The sequence below is a fragment of the Pygoscelis adeliae genome, unplaced genomic scaffold (assembly GCF_000699105.1).
Source record: "Pygoscelis adeliae isolate BGI_AS28 unplaced genomic scaffold, ASM69910v1 Scaffold58, whole genome shotgun sequence".
NCBI lineage: Eukaryota > Metazoa > Chordata > Aves > Sphenisciformes > Spheniscidae > Pygoscelis > Pygoscelis adeliae.
This window is the reverse complement of record NW_008825564.1, coordinates 2,216,785-2,231,384: the sequence shown is the minus strand read 5'-3', so window position 1 is coordinate 2,231,384 and position 14,600 is coordinate 2,216,785. Positions and strand designations below refer to the sequence as shown.

Below are 14,600 nucleotides of genomic sequence, written 5' to 3'. Positions count from 1 at the left end.
TGAGCAGTACTGTTGCCACATGCTGAAAGTCACTGTTAGTCCCAGAAGATGTATGTCTAAGGCAGTGGCAATCTCATTTCCTTGCTGACAAAGGTAGTGTGCCATTAAAATGGTTTACCTCTTCATGGTGGTGTTCTAGCTTGTGCAGATTCAAAGCATTCTTACGGCCAAACTCTGCTACCCTGTACCGCAGCTCATTTGAACAGGCAAGATGGAGCTGTGGTGGTTTAGCTTTTGGCTTCTGTTGAACCTGTTAAGAGTGGGGTCAGTTACTGCCATAAAATGTGAAAACTTCTATCGAGAAGCCACGCAGAGATTATAGATACGTTTTGGGATGGGTCACTTTTCAGCTAGTAGGGCCTAGGCCCAAAGTAACAAAGCAGAAAAGCGTATGCTGTTACTAACTTCCCAGGTGCTCCAGGCATCATGTGCGTTTCCACTCCTCCCCAGCCTGCTTAACCTGATGATGGCTTATATTGGACTTAGGAGATGACTGCATTTGTACGCAGGTTTGTGTGTAAGTGGAAATTGTAGAAGCCAATATGGAAACATATACATGCCTCAAGTTTTTTAATAAGTGACTGCAATATTAATCTACAGGAGTGTAGCTTCTTAACAGAAAGCACTTCTAAACATCAGCTAGCTGGACAAAGACAAGAGATTTCCATTATCCTTCATCATCTTTTTCAGTGCTCATTATATACAGAGCTTTACAGACATAAGAATAAACAACAGTTTAAGGCCATGGCTCTGTCAGAGTCTATGTGACTCCAGAGTCTCTTGCCGTATGTCACCAGAACAGCCTTGTACATGGGAAAACCACTTGCTGGTGGAGTAAACCCCATTTGATGGAACTTCCTCAGAAACAGACAGCCCCAACACCAGCTTCTCCTAACCTTTGGGACTTCTTAAGAACAAATATCCACTCCACTGCCCAGACTAGGGATCTCATGAAATCAAAACAACGTCTGTGGTTCATCAAGAACCAATGTGGTCCAAACACACTGCATCATTCTTTTGTGTAGCCACAGCATGGAGTGACAGCATGAGATGACTCATGGAATCCTTCCCTGTCTCAAAATCCACAACCAGTTGCACCATGCAAAACTGAAGAGAGGCTGTGCTGCAACTCATCTGTGGAAATGGCTGTCTGTCTGTCTTCATGATCACTTGTGCAATTGGAAATGTGGCCTACAAACACAAAAGACAAATTTTGGATTTATAACACTTTCTGCTAATACTTATGGGCAGAAACCTGGGGCTTTGCATAAGACTCTCTTCTGCTTGTTCTGTTTCTTTGGTGATTTGCCTTAGGGTCAGTCAACCGAGACAGGGGTCCTTAGGATACTGAGGTATTACCTGTTACCTACCAAGTTACGGACCACTCTGGTACTGGCCTGCAGTCACGAGTGACTCAGCCATCCTGTTACAACATAGAAGGCCAGTCTACTTTTCAGTCTTCAGTATTGATATTTATCCCTGAACCAGTGCTTATTTTCAAATTTTCTGACGTTTTTAAAAAGTTTTTGTTAACTTTTTCCCAGAATCAGAGAGGTAGCTTGGAAGGAGGTTTCAAAGGACTGGATTGGTTTTTGTTGGATTAGAGAGTATTTGTATTCTTTAAATAGACATAAAATGAAGTTCTGCATGTTCCCACCCTACAATAGTATCCTTGCTTTTAAGGTACCATTGAAGTGGTCATCATAGAGGTACCTAAAATAGATAGATTAAAGGCTTCCAAGCTGTGGTTTTTAGACTGGTGACCCACACAATGCTTGTCGTTTACCCTGAAAAACTAATGGGCCATCTGTTTCCATTTTTCCTCTGAAATTCTATATGAGAGCAACAGTAGTTGGAGGAGATAATGTGAAGAAGAGGCTGCGTGATATACTCCTGCAAAATGGGAAAGATGCTTTCCTAGCTGCTAGAGCTGGGTGGGAAATGTTTTTCTCATCCTGTGAAAATATTAAGATTCTGAATTTCTTCCCCCTTTTTTTCTCTATCCTACATCAGTATAAAGATGAAACTATCTCCCCCTTCCCCCAGAAAAAGAAAATCATACCAAAAATGCTTTTTGAAGAGGCAGAAGAATTAGAAAAGGAGGGGGGGAAGGTTGAGAGAAATTAAGAGGAGACACGTACAGATTGTCTAGTGTCTGGGATGTGTCCATGTAGTTCCAGAGAGGCCTGAGCTGCCTACTTCCTGGCTATTGTGGGCACAAAATAATCTGTCCTGAACTTCACAAGCCTTTTGAGGAAACATTTTCCTTGAAGAGTTGAGAGGAATCGTTTTGACTAGGTCTGAAGGCTGCATGAACTTAAAATGCTTTTCTAGTTTTTAATTTTCATGCAATTTATTACCATGACAGCCAGTAGTCTGGCTATACCCATTCACAGTTGCATGCCCTGAGTCACTGAAAATAAGGTGAGAAGGATGAGATACAATCTTTTTGAGTTCTGTTGTCATTAGCCTCAAATTGTGTATTGCTCAGGTATCCAGAGCAGGTATTATCAAAAGGAGGGAAGGGAGAAAGGTAGTTTCATCTAGATGTAGTAAACCAGCAATTTTGGGTTGGCTTTTTTAAAATTAGGATTTGAAGTCTAACTCCCCAAATTTAAATGTTAAATACTTTCTCTTTTTTATTCTCAACTTTAGATTATTTTGTGTGCATATACAGGGACTTATTTCTGAAAATCATTGTTAATATTGCAAGGGCAAAACTGCAGTTATGGTGCGCTGCTAAATCCATTATAAATACTTGCCTTCAGAGATTTACAACGTGTCTATTTTAAACTTCTTTGAGTTAAAACTTTGCAAACACAGTCGTTATGCCTGGTGGGAATTTGAACTGCCTTTTTGTTTCCGTACGTCTGTTTGCTAAGTTTGTGCGTTTCTCTGAAAGGCTGTTTTTTCTAAACAATGCTATTTTTTTCCTCTGTAAACCACTCACCACACGGACACTCTGTTTCCTAGGTAACTTGAGTACAGATTGTATTTCTCTCATATTATCTTTGTTCCTATATCATCTTTCTTACTTATTTTTTAACCTCTCTTATCATCTTTCTTAAAAATTCTTTGTGCTATCATGTGTTTTTGCAGTTTTCCGTGACCTGTTTTCCCCCTTTGTCCATTTGCATTTCTGAAAGGACTCATCAAAAGTTTCTTATGCAACATTTCTTTGTATTTGAACATACGTGACAGTTGAAATGCCAGATTGCTATTGTCTGTTTTGTGATACCCATATTCCAGTGGATGGTGGGTAGGTGTATAAATAAATGAGCTGTAATTGCTCCCAAGTGCGAGACTGTTCCGAAAGGACAGTTGTGTCCTGCAGTGCAGCAAGCGGAGTCCAGCCTTTTAGCGTGTGCAACTGCAGGATTCCTTCGATCAGGTCCTGCAAATCCTCATTCAAATGACTCATCATTTTGAAAAGATGCTAAAATACTGGGAAAATTAAACTGAAGGAACTGGCCTCTTTTTTTATTTAATGGTTTTCAAAGAGAATTGATTATTTGAGCACTTGCCGTTTATTTGAAAGTAGCTTCTTGGGCACAACCTGGCTTGCTCGTGAACTATATACCTTAAACGTTGAGTCAATGGGTAGCCTTTTCTAATGTGGTATTTATGGTGCCTGACCATTTGCTTTTGTCTCATGTTTTCCTTTGATCCCCTGGTTGGAGATTGGTTGAGTTCTCAAACCTGTAAGTTGCTTGTAGGCAGCTGTATTAGCATTTCTAGCATGAGCAATTGTGTAAATAGGGGTGTTTGTTAACAGTCATCATAGTGTTTTCCCTGAATGCTTTTACAGATGTGAACAATGTGGGGTTTTTTAATTTATATGTGATCTACACATACAAGGAAGTGTAGAGTTTTTTTAACCTATTTCTACTTATGCATCTGAATCCTCTATCTTTGAGTAAAAGTTTGGGGACCTGGTCTATAATCTTTGATCTACAGTTGCTTTAATATGTGCTCAACTGACTTAATGTTTTTGAAGTTCACTAAATGCATAAATATTTGCCGGTCCAGCCTATGATTGTGATTGTATTTATCACGTAACGGTGAATTAGTTATTATTGAACCCTATACCAGGAGCACTGACCATGGAAGTCAATAAGCCACTTTTATATTTGTCTGCTCATAGTACAAGAGGAAGATTTGGGAAGTGGAGTTGGCTTTTGTGTTTTTATAGATAAAGGTTTAATCTCATGTTTTCAGGTTTCCAAAGGCATATTTTGAGTAGTAAGCAAAAAGGATTGTTTCAAATGCAGCAAGAGGAAAAAGTGCTTCTCAACATTCATAAGTGGCTACTGATTGCATAAACTTATTTTAGGCATATTTACATAATCCATATGGCTATGCATCTGTAATGCTTTTATCATTGATGTAGTATGCAACTCTAGACACGATCATTTCCCTGTTCTTCTGTTTCTGCCTCCTTAATTGTGTATAGTGATTAGCGTAGGACTGCTCTGTGTATTACATTTGTACAGAGCTTTAGATGTAGAAATGGTGCTTGAGCATTAATGTAAAAATGTTAACAATTAATGTCTTTACTAATTAAAATATAATCTCATTGCTTACCTGGCATCAGACGCTAGTCAGCCTTGCTGGGTCTGTTGAATTTGCTTTGCATCTAATGATGACTATGTAATGTATCCATTCCATTGCTTTCTGACGTATGTGCAGTTGTAGGTGAAGTGGCAGTAACAAGCCAGGAAAAGGCAGCAGTTTAAACCACCACGGTGTTTCAACACTAAGTGATTTAAATTAAACCACAGAAATGCACCAGTTTGGTTAGTACAAAACTGTATTTGGTAGTTACTGACAGTCTGTATGCCCTTTCTCTAGCAGAAAGTTGAATAATGTGACTAACTTATCTACAGGGAAGACCAAAACACTCGTCTTTTATTTTATTTGCTTTTTGTAAAGGATAAAGAAGAAAACTGATTACATAATGGCAAAACAGCAATTTAAATCGATGGTCCAAATTTCTTCCGTAGCACATTAATGTTTGATAGTGGTTGCATTTGGTATCTGTGTCCTCCCTCCTGCCCTGGCTCACTGTATTTTGTATTCTGTACAGAAACCTTGTGTACGTCTGGGTAATAAGTTGCTTTCAAAGTTTGCAAAGTATTCAGTGGCAAAGAAATGATAATTTGATGAGTAGAATCCCTTGTTAGGATGATTTTGGGATTCCTAACCTCCAAATGGCTACTTGAGTCTCTAAGCAAGTCACATCTTGGATTTAGGTCATTAGTTTTCTTCTTAAGCTGACAATCTCATCAAGCGGCTCCTTTTAAGCACTGCTACCCCCTAAGGGCAACCTTTCTGGCTGTCCTTGGAGCAAGTCATTTAAGACTAGACATGCAGCTTATGCCTCTTGACAGCTTTTTGAAATGCTGGGGCTTCAAGAGCACAGTTTTACAAGCTTCCTGTCTTCCTTCCTTTCTAAACAGGAGAGCAATTAATGCTGTCTTTCATTTACTTGAACAGCCGTGTTTCTGTTAATTCCCTCATAATGGTTCTCAGCTGAGCAGATTTCATATATTTATTTCTTCTTACCTGAATGATATTTCAATAAGAGCAGAGACATGGCAGCTAGCTCTACTGTTGCTTTAATGAGCTGTGCTCTCTGTCCATCCACTGATGGATTGTAAATCATTAAAATAGCTCCCTGGTAAGCACTCGGAGCATATTTCATCTAGGTTTCATTTTTTAATGCAGTCATAAGTGAGCTGTACGTTCCATAAGCACGTATGAGTGCTATGGCAACAAGAACTAGGAGGCTTGTGAGAATTGCATGGTATTCACTGAAGCAATATTTTCACCCATCAGGCACTTGTGATGACAACAGCCAACATTACTTTTGGCCATGTTTCCAGTGAGACATGTACCAGCACTCTTGCTGAGACAAATATTTTGTTTACCCCTTTAATCAAGATCAGCTCTGCCATTACCAGTTCTTTTCTCTTCCAATAGTAGGAGCAAGGTTTATTGGATGCAGTATCTTGCAAAACTCGTTTAATATAAGAAAAGTACAGCTGTGTAGAAACTTTGCTGATGGGGCATTAGCATTGTTATAGTCAGATAAAGCCTATGATGTTAGTAAGCTCTCTTTTGTGTGCTTAAAACAGGGCTGAACCACTTTTGTATCAGAGACATTGCTTTATAGATTTTTGTGCTCTGTAGAGGGGACCAAACTGTCTCTGATCTAAGATTATATTTTGGTTTTAGTGTGGTGAATTTCAAAGCTTTCACTGACTTCAGAGGAAACAGGATTAACGTATCTCTGTTGATAGGTTGGTCCCGCTCATGCTGCTGTTCTGCAGTGTAGTTGAGCTGTTAATGCACATCCCTGTACTGGTGCTCTCAGTGTTGGTGAGAGGTAAGGTTAGCTCTTTCCATGCTTGGTATTGTTTCGTGTGTAATGGAAGTCTAACTGGGATGGCAGCAGCAGTTCACCAGCCCCAGATGTTTTTGCTGGGGGCAGGAATCTCTCCTCAAGAGGAAGGGTGAACTTGACCATTAATAATCTGTTGTTAATGTGTACGAAGATGAGGCATTGTTTACACAGCAATTGTAGGTGTGATGTGAAGGGGTTTGGAGGAGGGTGTTCTCCTGGCTCTACTGACACGTTATTTCTTGCTTGCTACTGTGCTACACAGGTGGTTACAGTCCCTATCTCTTCGGCCACAGCTCTGCTGCCCAAGTTCTGCCCACTCAGACTTCCTGGTTGAGCAGCTCAGGAGAGCCGCTCAGTCACACTGAACCAGGTGTTTTGTTCATCTTTCCTATTCGTTTCATTTTCACTGACTCCAGGAGCTTTCAGAGGACCCGCTTCCCATGGAAAGCTGGAAGAACTGTATCCTTCAGTAGGCAGATAGTGGGAGTGGTAATTTCCCAGAACCATGACAGGTAGAAGATGGCATGTGCACAGATCTTAATGAGCTTGAGGTTAAATTTGAGCAACCATTTCCAAAGTCAGGTGAATGCAGCTGCCATGGCAGTATTGAAGATTTTTCCGAAGTATTTCTTTTCTGAGTTGGGCAGGAATTCAGACATTGCATGTATTCTGAGAAAGAGTAATGTTTTGAGGATGCTTTGCATCTCTGAGTCTTCCTGAGTTGTGACAGTGGGGAGTCTAGAGTAGAAACAGCTCAATGAAGGAGGTCATTTGTTGAGGTAGGAGTTGGCTGTTGAACTTCTGGTTAAGGTAATAATAGTGGTTGCTCTGAATTTTTGTAGCTGATCATACAAAAGTACTTTAGCAAAACGCTCTGATGAAGGGGAAGGGTTGGAGGAATTATTTTGTGGTTATCCTGGAAGTTGGAAGTCAGTGGGATCTGGTTTTATTTCTTCCATAGGCTTTGGCAAATGATTTAGCCTACCAGCTGCTTAAGTTTGAGAGAATATTCTTTTAGTACTGTTCGGACAGACATTGCCATTACAGAGAGACTGTATAAGCCATTGTTTCCCCATTACCACTCAAACCTATTGATCGAGTAGGTAACTTAGGGCGGCAGAAAGACCTTTTGAATGGCAGGATTCTGCCTTTTTATAGATAATGTAACTGCTATGGCTGCACCACCCAATACTTAAGGCATAGAAAAGCTCAGGACCAAAAATGTACTGTTTCTTTTCAATTCTGTCTTAACTGAGGATGTTAACCACAGTCATACTGACTAGAAGATATTTCCTGCCTGTACACGTTCCTCACCACACGGGTTCTGGCCAAAAGCTGATTGGAGACCATGCATTAATTTTACTTTGTAAAAATGGGAAGTAACAAACCTTGCTGATCTTGGAGGATATTGGAACATTTAATTTATTAATGTTTGTGAAGCAATCAAAGTTATGTAGATAGGAAGCTGTATCTGTAACAACACGGTGGTGTTTTTTCCTGTGTTCTCTGTTTAAGTGTTCACTTGCACTAAAAATGTCTATCTCAGAATCTTGATCTGCAGAGATGACCATCTCTGAGAAGAGTATATTCACTACTTGAACAGAAAAGGAATTGTCTGTCAGCACAGCCTTTTCTTCTATTTTTCTTCTCCAGCTGAGAAAGAATAAGCATAATCTCAGAGAAAATAACTCCTAGCAGAATTTACCATTAATTTGGTTTCCTAATGACACATAGCTTCTCATGCGCCTTTCATTCGGTGCAGGTAAGAAGTGAATTTTAGGAAATTGAATTTTGCAATTTGAATTGAGTTTCCTGTATATAGTGAGGAGGATTATTTTTCTAAGAAAAGTATTGGCTAGCTAGCTATTAACTGAAGCTTTTGGGTATTGTGTTCAGGTAAGTGAAAGCATCAGATTGAAAACGTGAGATGTATTTTAAAACATTTGTATGGCTAAAGAGAGAGAGAATTTAATATGCATTATTTAAATACCCCTTTAGCTTTTTATCATCAGTGTTCATTTTGGATTTCACTGTCTCATCCTGTATTTGAAGCATTAATGGGCAGAATAGCCTAATATATGTGGATATTGAACTTGCATAAAGATGTATGAGTGATAATATTATGTGGGAAGTAATTATTCCTATGTTTCTTGTAAAAGAGCGTGTGAGTTTTTGAATTGATTGTGAACAAAAGGAAGAGGGGGAGGAAGGAGCAGAAGGCCTGAAGTTGGTCTTTACCGATATAACCTGATTAGGACAGTATATGGTCTTCATTGTTAAAGGTCATGAGAAGTGCGTAAACTGAGTAAGTGTTGACAGGAAAAAAAGTGCAGCCATTATTATACTGATATTGTCTGATGCAATTTGTTTTATTCTCATTTCTACTTTTATTGATATGACACACAAGCTCTTCAAGCCAAAGGCTGTCTTTTGTAATGCTTACATTTTGCCTGAGACAATGGGATATCTATCCATTGCTCAGCTTATGATTCTGCAACAATCCAAATAATTATAGGTAATAATGGACTAATACATGAGTAATGTACTTTTACAAAAGTAATTCGTATGTGAGCTACTTAATCATTTCTGAGCATGCAAGTGTTAAGTATCATTAATATTAAACATGGCCATTGTTCCTGCTTGCACTAACATTTTATTCATTATTGCCATTGTAACAAAAGGTTTTTTGTTGTTTTTGTTTTGTATGTTTTGTTTCTCTCTTAGGCTCAAAATGCACAGCAGCTCCATGAGAAGATCCAGTCTTCTAGTATGGATGCGAAGTTAGAAGCACTGAAAGACTTAGCCAACTACTCACGGGATGTTACGTTTGCCCAAGAATTTATAAACCTAGATGGCATTTCCCTCCTAACACAAATGGTTGAAAGTGGCACAGAGTAAGTATTCTGCTTAAACTCTGATGTTTCTCCTGTATGGGGTACGTTCATGCTCACTCTCTTGAGTGCCTGAAGTATTTCTGTATACAACTTCTAAGATTATATAAAATAAAACATCTGAAGAGTTCTGGGCTGCTAGGATAGTATATCCATTATCAATGAGAATATTTTTTTAATTCCCCCCAACAATGGGCTGGTGGGGATTGGGGGTGAGCAAAGTAGGAAGTCACAAGTGCCCTCTGTGCCCTAAAGTTCTGCGGAGACGGTGGTCCTAGTTTCTTCTCTACCCATTGGAGTTTAGATAAATCATTGATACTATATTTAAAGGCTGCTATTTAAGTGATGTCATCTCAAAACTATGTTTTAAATTTCATGTTACTGAGAACATGTGGAGCAAAACCCAGTGCTTACTTTATTTCCATTTTTATTGTTTTAATTCTGGCTGGGGTTTTTCAAATGACAATGGCTTTTTGACACGAAATTGAAAGCTGACCTCTGAAAATACATTTATTCTTTACCAGAACATCTTACCAATTTTCACCATTGGTGAAATTCAGGATCATGGTCCTGAGTAATTGTCTATTGGCTTAATGTGGAGGGTACTACAGAAAATTATCAACTGGATTGTTGCACTATTAAATTATGTTCTAACAGTTATTATTTCAAGTAGGCTTTTGCTTTCAAGTAAGAGTTAGTGCTTTGCGGTCAGTGTCAACCTCTACTACACATGAAGAAATCAACAATACCCACACCCTTTCCCGAGAGAAAGAAAGTGCTCGGGAAGTAGCTTTCTTATTCATTAGGGATGTTCAGTCTTGTGGATCAGACTTCTGAAGTCAATTGCTACAGTCAATCCAAATCCCCTCTCAAATGTGCTCATGTTCCCTTGGATTCAAGAAAGTAAATAGTGTTAGAGGGTAAAGCAAAAGTAGTAAGTGGGCTTTGAAATGGAACACAAATTGTCTCTGATGGTCCCACGCAAGGTATACTGGGGATTTTCCAGATAAAAATTAAGTACTTGTTAGAGTCCAGTAGTCCTTAGACTGGGAAATGTAAAAGCATGCTCTCACTGATCCCTGCCTGTTATGTGGTCAATGGTTTATTGGACTTTGAATCCCTGTTGCCGAACTCTAGCTATATACAGGATTTCCAATAGCTTATGGCTTCATCTTCAGTGTTTTGGGGTTATGGTCTTTATTTTTTTTGCAGTGATGTGGTCTGTGGCACGTATTATGCCACTTTCAACAAAAAATACAAAAAAATGCTGCTAGTTATCAAATTTGTCAACTTGTCTTATATTCATATAATATTTGTTGTTCAGGGACCAAATTAAATTTAAAACCAAAGACAGGCTTAAGTTGATGTAAACATATGCACACAGTTACTGTACTAATTAGAAAATACACTGAATGGGCAAGCTCACATGTACCTATGAAAATCAGAACATAAGCAAATTACAAGTCACTGCCCCTGTAGTTTATTTTGTTATGAATTTATTTAGGTTAAATGGTTTAACTTACTCTGCTGCGGAAGGTATTTAAACTACAGCACTTTAGTTTCTATTGAAAGAGACAGGGAACATTCATATTTTTTACAAGCATTTCTTTTAGCTGCATCAAGGCTAAAGCAAGTGCCCTCCTCACCCTTCAGATGTGTCTGTACTACTGTTTTGTAGCTGTGGGATGGGCCAAGCTGTAGCAGACTGGTCTGGATTAAAAATAACTATTTGGGAGGGCAACTACTTAAGCCAGCATCACTGTTGAAAGAACTGCTCAGCAAATTACACCCTAGTAGTAATTCCTGGCTAAGGGTATAAGTTTTCAAACCACACAGCAAGCTTGCAGACTGGACATATGAGCAAAGCCTATTGCCTTTTTTCTTTTTTCTTTTTCTTTTTTAAAGTGGCTTGCATTTGGAGGGATTTCAGAATTTTCTTTTTAGCTGGTGTAATGTATCACCAAAGATGCATTGATCGTTCTACCTGTCTAATCTATTTATCAGTGTTTCTGCCTGTGGGGAGAAACGCTGTCTAGTTTGGGCATTGGACAAAGACTCAGACTGTAAGAGTTTCCAGTAGCTTCACGTGTTGATGAACTCTCAGTACTCACTGCAGTCTTTTTCGTGTTCTGCAGCTTCTGAGGGGGTCTGCAGGTCAAGTTTTTCCAAGTCTGGCTTTGCGAAGGGAGTTGTAAAGCAAGGACATCTGTGCTACACTGTATATTCTCTTCTGCTTTTATACTGTGCATCACTGGCTGATAAGCGTATATTTAACAGAACTTGAGATTTAATGTCCTCCCACTTCAGGGTCTGTCACTCATTGCTATTTCAGCACACTAAGCCAACAGACAAACTACTTCCACAGAAGAAGCATGTTTTTTGATTTGGTTTGGTTTTTGACTTTATTATTACAACAAAATAGCTTCCTAAAATGGCCTGTGAGCGAACAAGGTGTGTGTGGGACGCAAAGAAAGGTAATATATGGAGGAGAGAGTGGAACAAGGACAGCCAGCCATTTGAGTGCCCTAGGCTGTCAAGGAAAATCAACTGGAATCAGTCAATTGTCCTCTTATGCTCTCTATTCCTGTTTTCCCTTAGACCCTCTGCAATACCATTAATAAGAGGGTCCCGCAAGATGCTCGCTGAACAGGCAAAGCAAGCTGAAGGCCTCCTTGCCATTAGCTCCCACCCTGCGCTGTGCGCCCTCAGCACTGTGACCTTGTGGGCTATGCTGCTGACCAGGTCACCCAAATGCTTCAAACCAAAAAGCTCTCTTGTCTCCTTTTCCTTGCCCCAATACCTGTCACTTTCTTTTCCCCAATGATATTTTTAACTCCAATCATTTCAGTATCCGAAGGTGGACCTACCCAAACAATTATATTAGCATTAGAAAGGGGGCCAGTATTAGAGGAGGAATGAGCAGCCAGAAGTTTCAGGGCAGAAACTTCTTTGATGGCCCAGTTTTAGAAGGCAATATATTTTGTAAAGATACCTTTAAGGTATATCTTCACTATGAAGTCTTTACCCACCTTTGAGTTAGTGTTGTTGAGCCAGCCTTGCTTGAATGAGGCTATCACTCAGCCATACAGCTGAGAGAACCCTAATGGCTTGGTGCTGCTAAGAGATGGTCCAGCTCCCTGCCCTCTTCTCCTGGTCCTTGTGTGTTAACCCCTGCTCTCCAGACCAGTCCTGCTTCCCTCGTGTGTTAATCCCCACTCTCCAGCCCAGTCCTGCTTCCTTCCTGGAGTTGGTTCTGGTGTCTGGATGCTTCGCAAAGGCAATCCAGCTTAACTTGGCTGAAAAGTATCTGCGTCTGTTTTGCAGAGTTAGTTTTCTGCTCAGTTTGAGACTTGCAGAAGCAAGAGGGGAAGTGGGCATGAGTTGATGCAGAAAAGGCCCTTTATGTGGCAACAGGCCACTACGTTGGCATAAGCGTGTCATTGAGCCACAACCTGAGAGCAGGCCTGTTGCGAAATAGCATGAGAGTGGCGGTCGCTGCTCTGGTATCGCAACCCGGAGACTGGCACTAAGACTCTGAGGGGGTCAGAGGGGATGGGACATACCCCATGGGGCGGCTGCTGCTGCTCTGCAAGGAGCCCCTCTGTGCTTTCCCAGCTGCCTGTGGGTTAATGCAGCTGAGGACAGCCCTGCGTCAGTAAGCCCAGGCTGAGTGGCGCCTCTGTTCACGGTGTGGTGCAGCTGTGCTAGAAATCGATGAATTTTGTTAATTCAAGCTTTATTCTCTATTTTCCCCAAAGGGGCAGACAGTGCTCATTAAAAGTACCGTCATGCTCAGTGTAAGGTTGCTCTGAGGTTTTCTCTGCACGTGGAACTCATGTTAGGGGTAGCTCTTAAGTTATAATTTGAGTGTGTAATTAAGTTTTAGTGGGCAGCCTCTGGAAAGCAAGACTCCAGCTTTTTATATAACTTTCACCGAGGAAGAGGCATATGCTTTATTTATAGTTGGCTTTATTTATTGTGCTTCTTACTCATTATTTCAGTGAAGTTGATGACTATAAAAGTACAGTGACCAGAGTAAGAGAATGTACATTCCTGGGTTTCTAGTTACCTCTGCTTCATTTTGCTGGTGATAAAAAGAAGTAGTAATACAAAAGGTAGACAAGAACTAACAGTGTTTTCTAGTTAATTTTCCATATGTTATATTTCTGAATATTGAAGAAAATTAGAATGCATTAGAGAAACTTTCCAGTTTCTTGCTGTTAATATAGCTTGAAAAATAACAAATTGAGAGAGGGTTTTTTTAATTTTGCATATGTTTTCAAAAGTGGTTTTAATACTATGTGTAGTTACCATAATTTGGGCCAGATCTCCTTGAGTGCTTGCTGCTTAGAGTAAATGAACTGTAGACATGGCGTGTGCTGGGACAAAGCCATGGGGGTTGGAGGTAGGCAGACTGTAGGGTGCATGGGGCCCTCATGAAGCTGAGAGTGCATCTTGTCAATATGAGTATGTTTATACCAGCAGAGATGCAACATGTCTTAGAAACTGTCCACATGTATCAGGATCCCGTTGATTGAGGTGGCTCATCTTTGTTTTTCCTTCAGGCTCATTCTTGCTTCTGGAGCCTGCTATGAGTCTCTTATTAACTGAAGAAAAAAAAGCTATTTTTATGTTTATTTTTATGGTTCAGATGACCTATAAATTATAGCAGAGACTGCAAGACAAGTTAGGTCATGAAGAACAAGTAAATGCTGATTCCATTTTATAATTATCCATAATGTCCAACCATTTTTTGGACTCTGTGCATCTGTATCACCAAAGGAGGGGTGAGCATGTGCACACAGAGTTATTTTCCTTTTCAGAGACTTTTCAGAAAGAGATTTCCATAGCAATTCTAACACTAATTTTTTTTGTCTGAAGCCCAGTTCATGCCTAGTTAAGGGGAGTTGAATATATGGTCTCTCTGGTTGCATGTATAGACAATGTAAAATGGAAGTGTAGGGGTGTGCTTCTTCTGCTCCCCCCTCCCTAGAGTACAATGCCCTAAAATGAGGCAGAGGGAGAGCAATGCTATAGAAGGTCCTCGTTGCCATAATGACTGATGAAAAATGTGTTCAGGAACCAAAGTGAAACGATCATGTCTCCTTGCTACCCCATCTGAGATAACGTAGTTCGCCCGTTCAGAGTTGTATTCCATAGTCTAGCCTAGAATTAATATTTCAGAAAATCATGGCTGTATAGATAGTCTTTCTGATGTACCAGAAGACTGGTAAAGATGTGGAGTTTTTTTCTTGATGTATCAGAAGAGTCATGTGACTGGGACAGACTCAGCCTTCCTTAAA

The 14,600-nt window shown here is 40.0% G+C and overlaps 1 protein-coding gene across 1 annotated transcript in view; it reads left to right on the top strand.

Annotated features, from left to right (window-relative positions):
- The window catches only part of LOC103923990 (engulfment and cell motility protein 1), a 160,088-nt gene that overhangs the window by 28,240 nt on the left and 117,248 nt on the right, over window positions 1–14,600 (top strand). Inside the window, exon 5 of the mRNA XM_009332425.1 lies at window positions 9,131–9,300. Within this exon, the coding sequence (XP_009330700.1) occupies window positions 9,131–9,300 (170 nt within the window). The remainder of the gene's footprint in view (window positions 1–9,130; window positions 9,301–14,600) is intronic.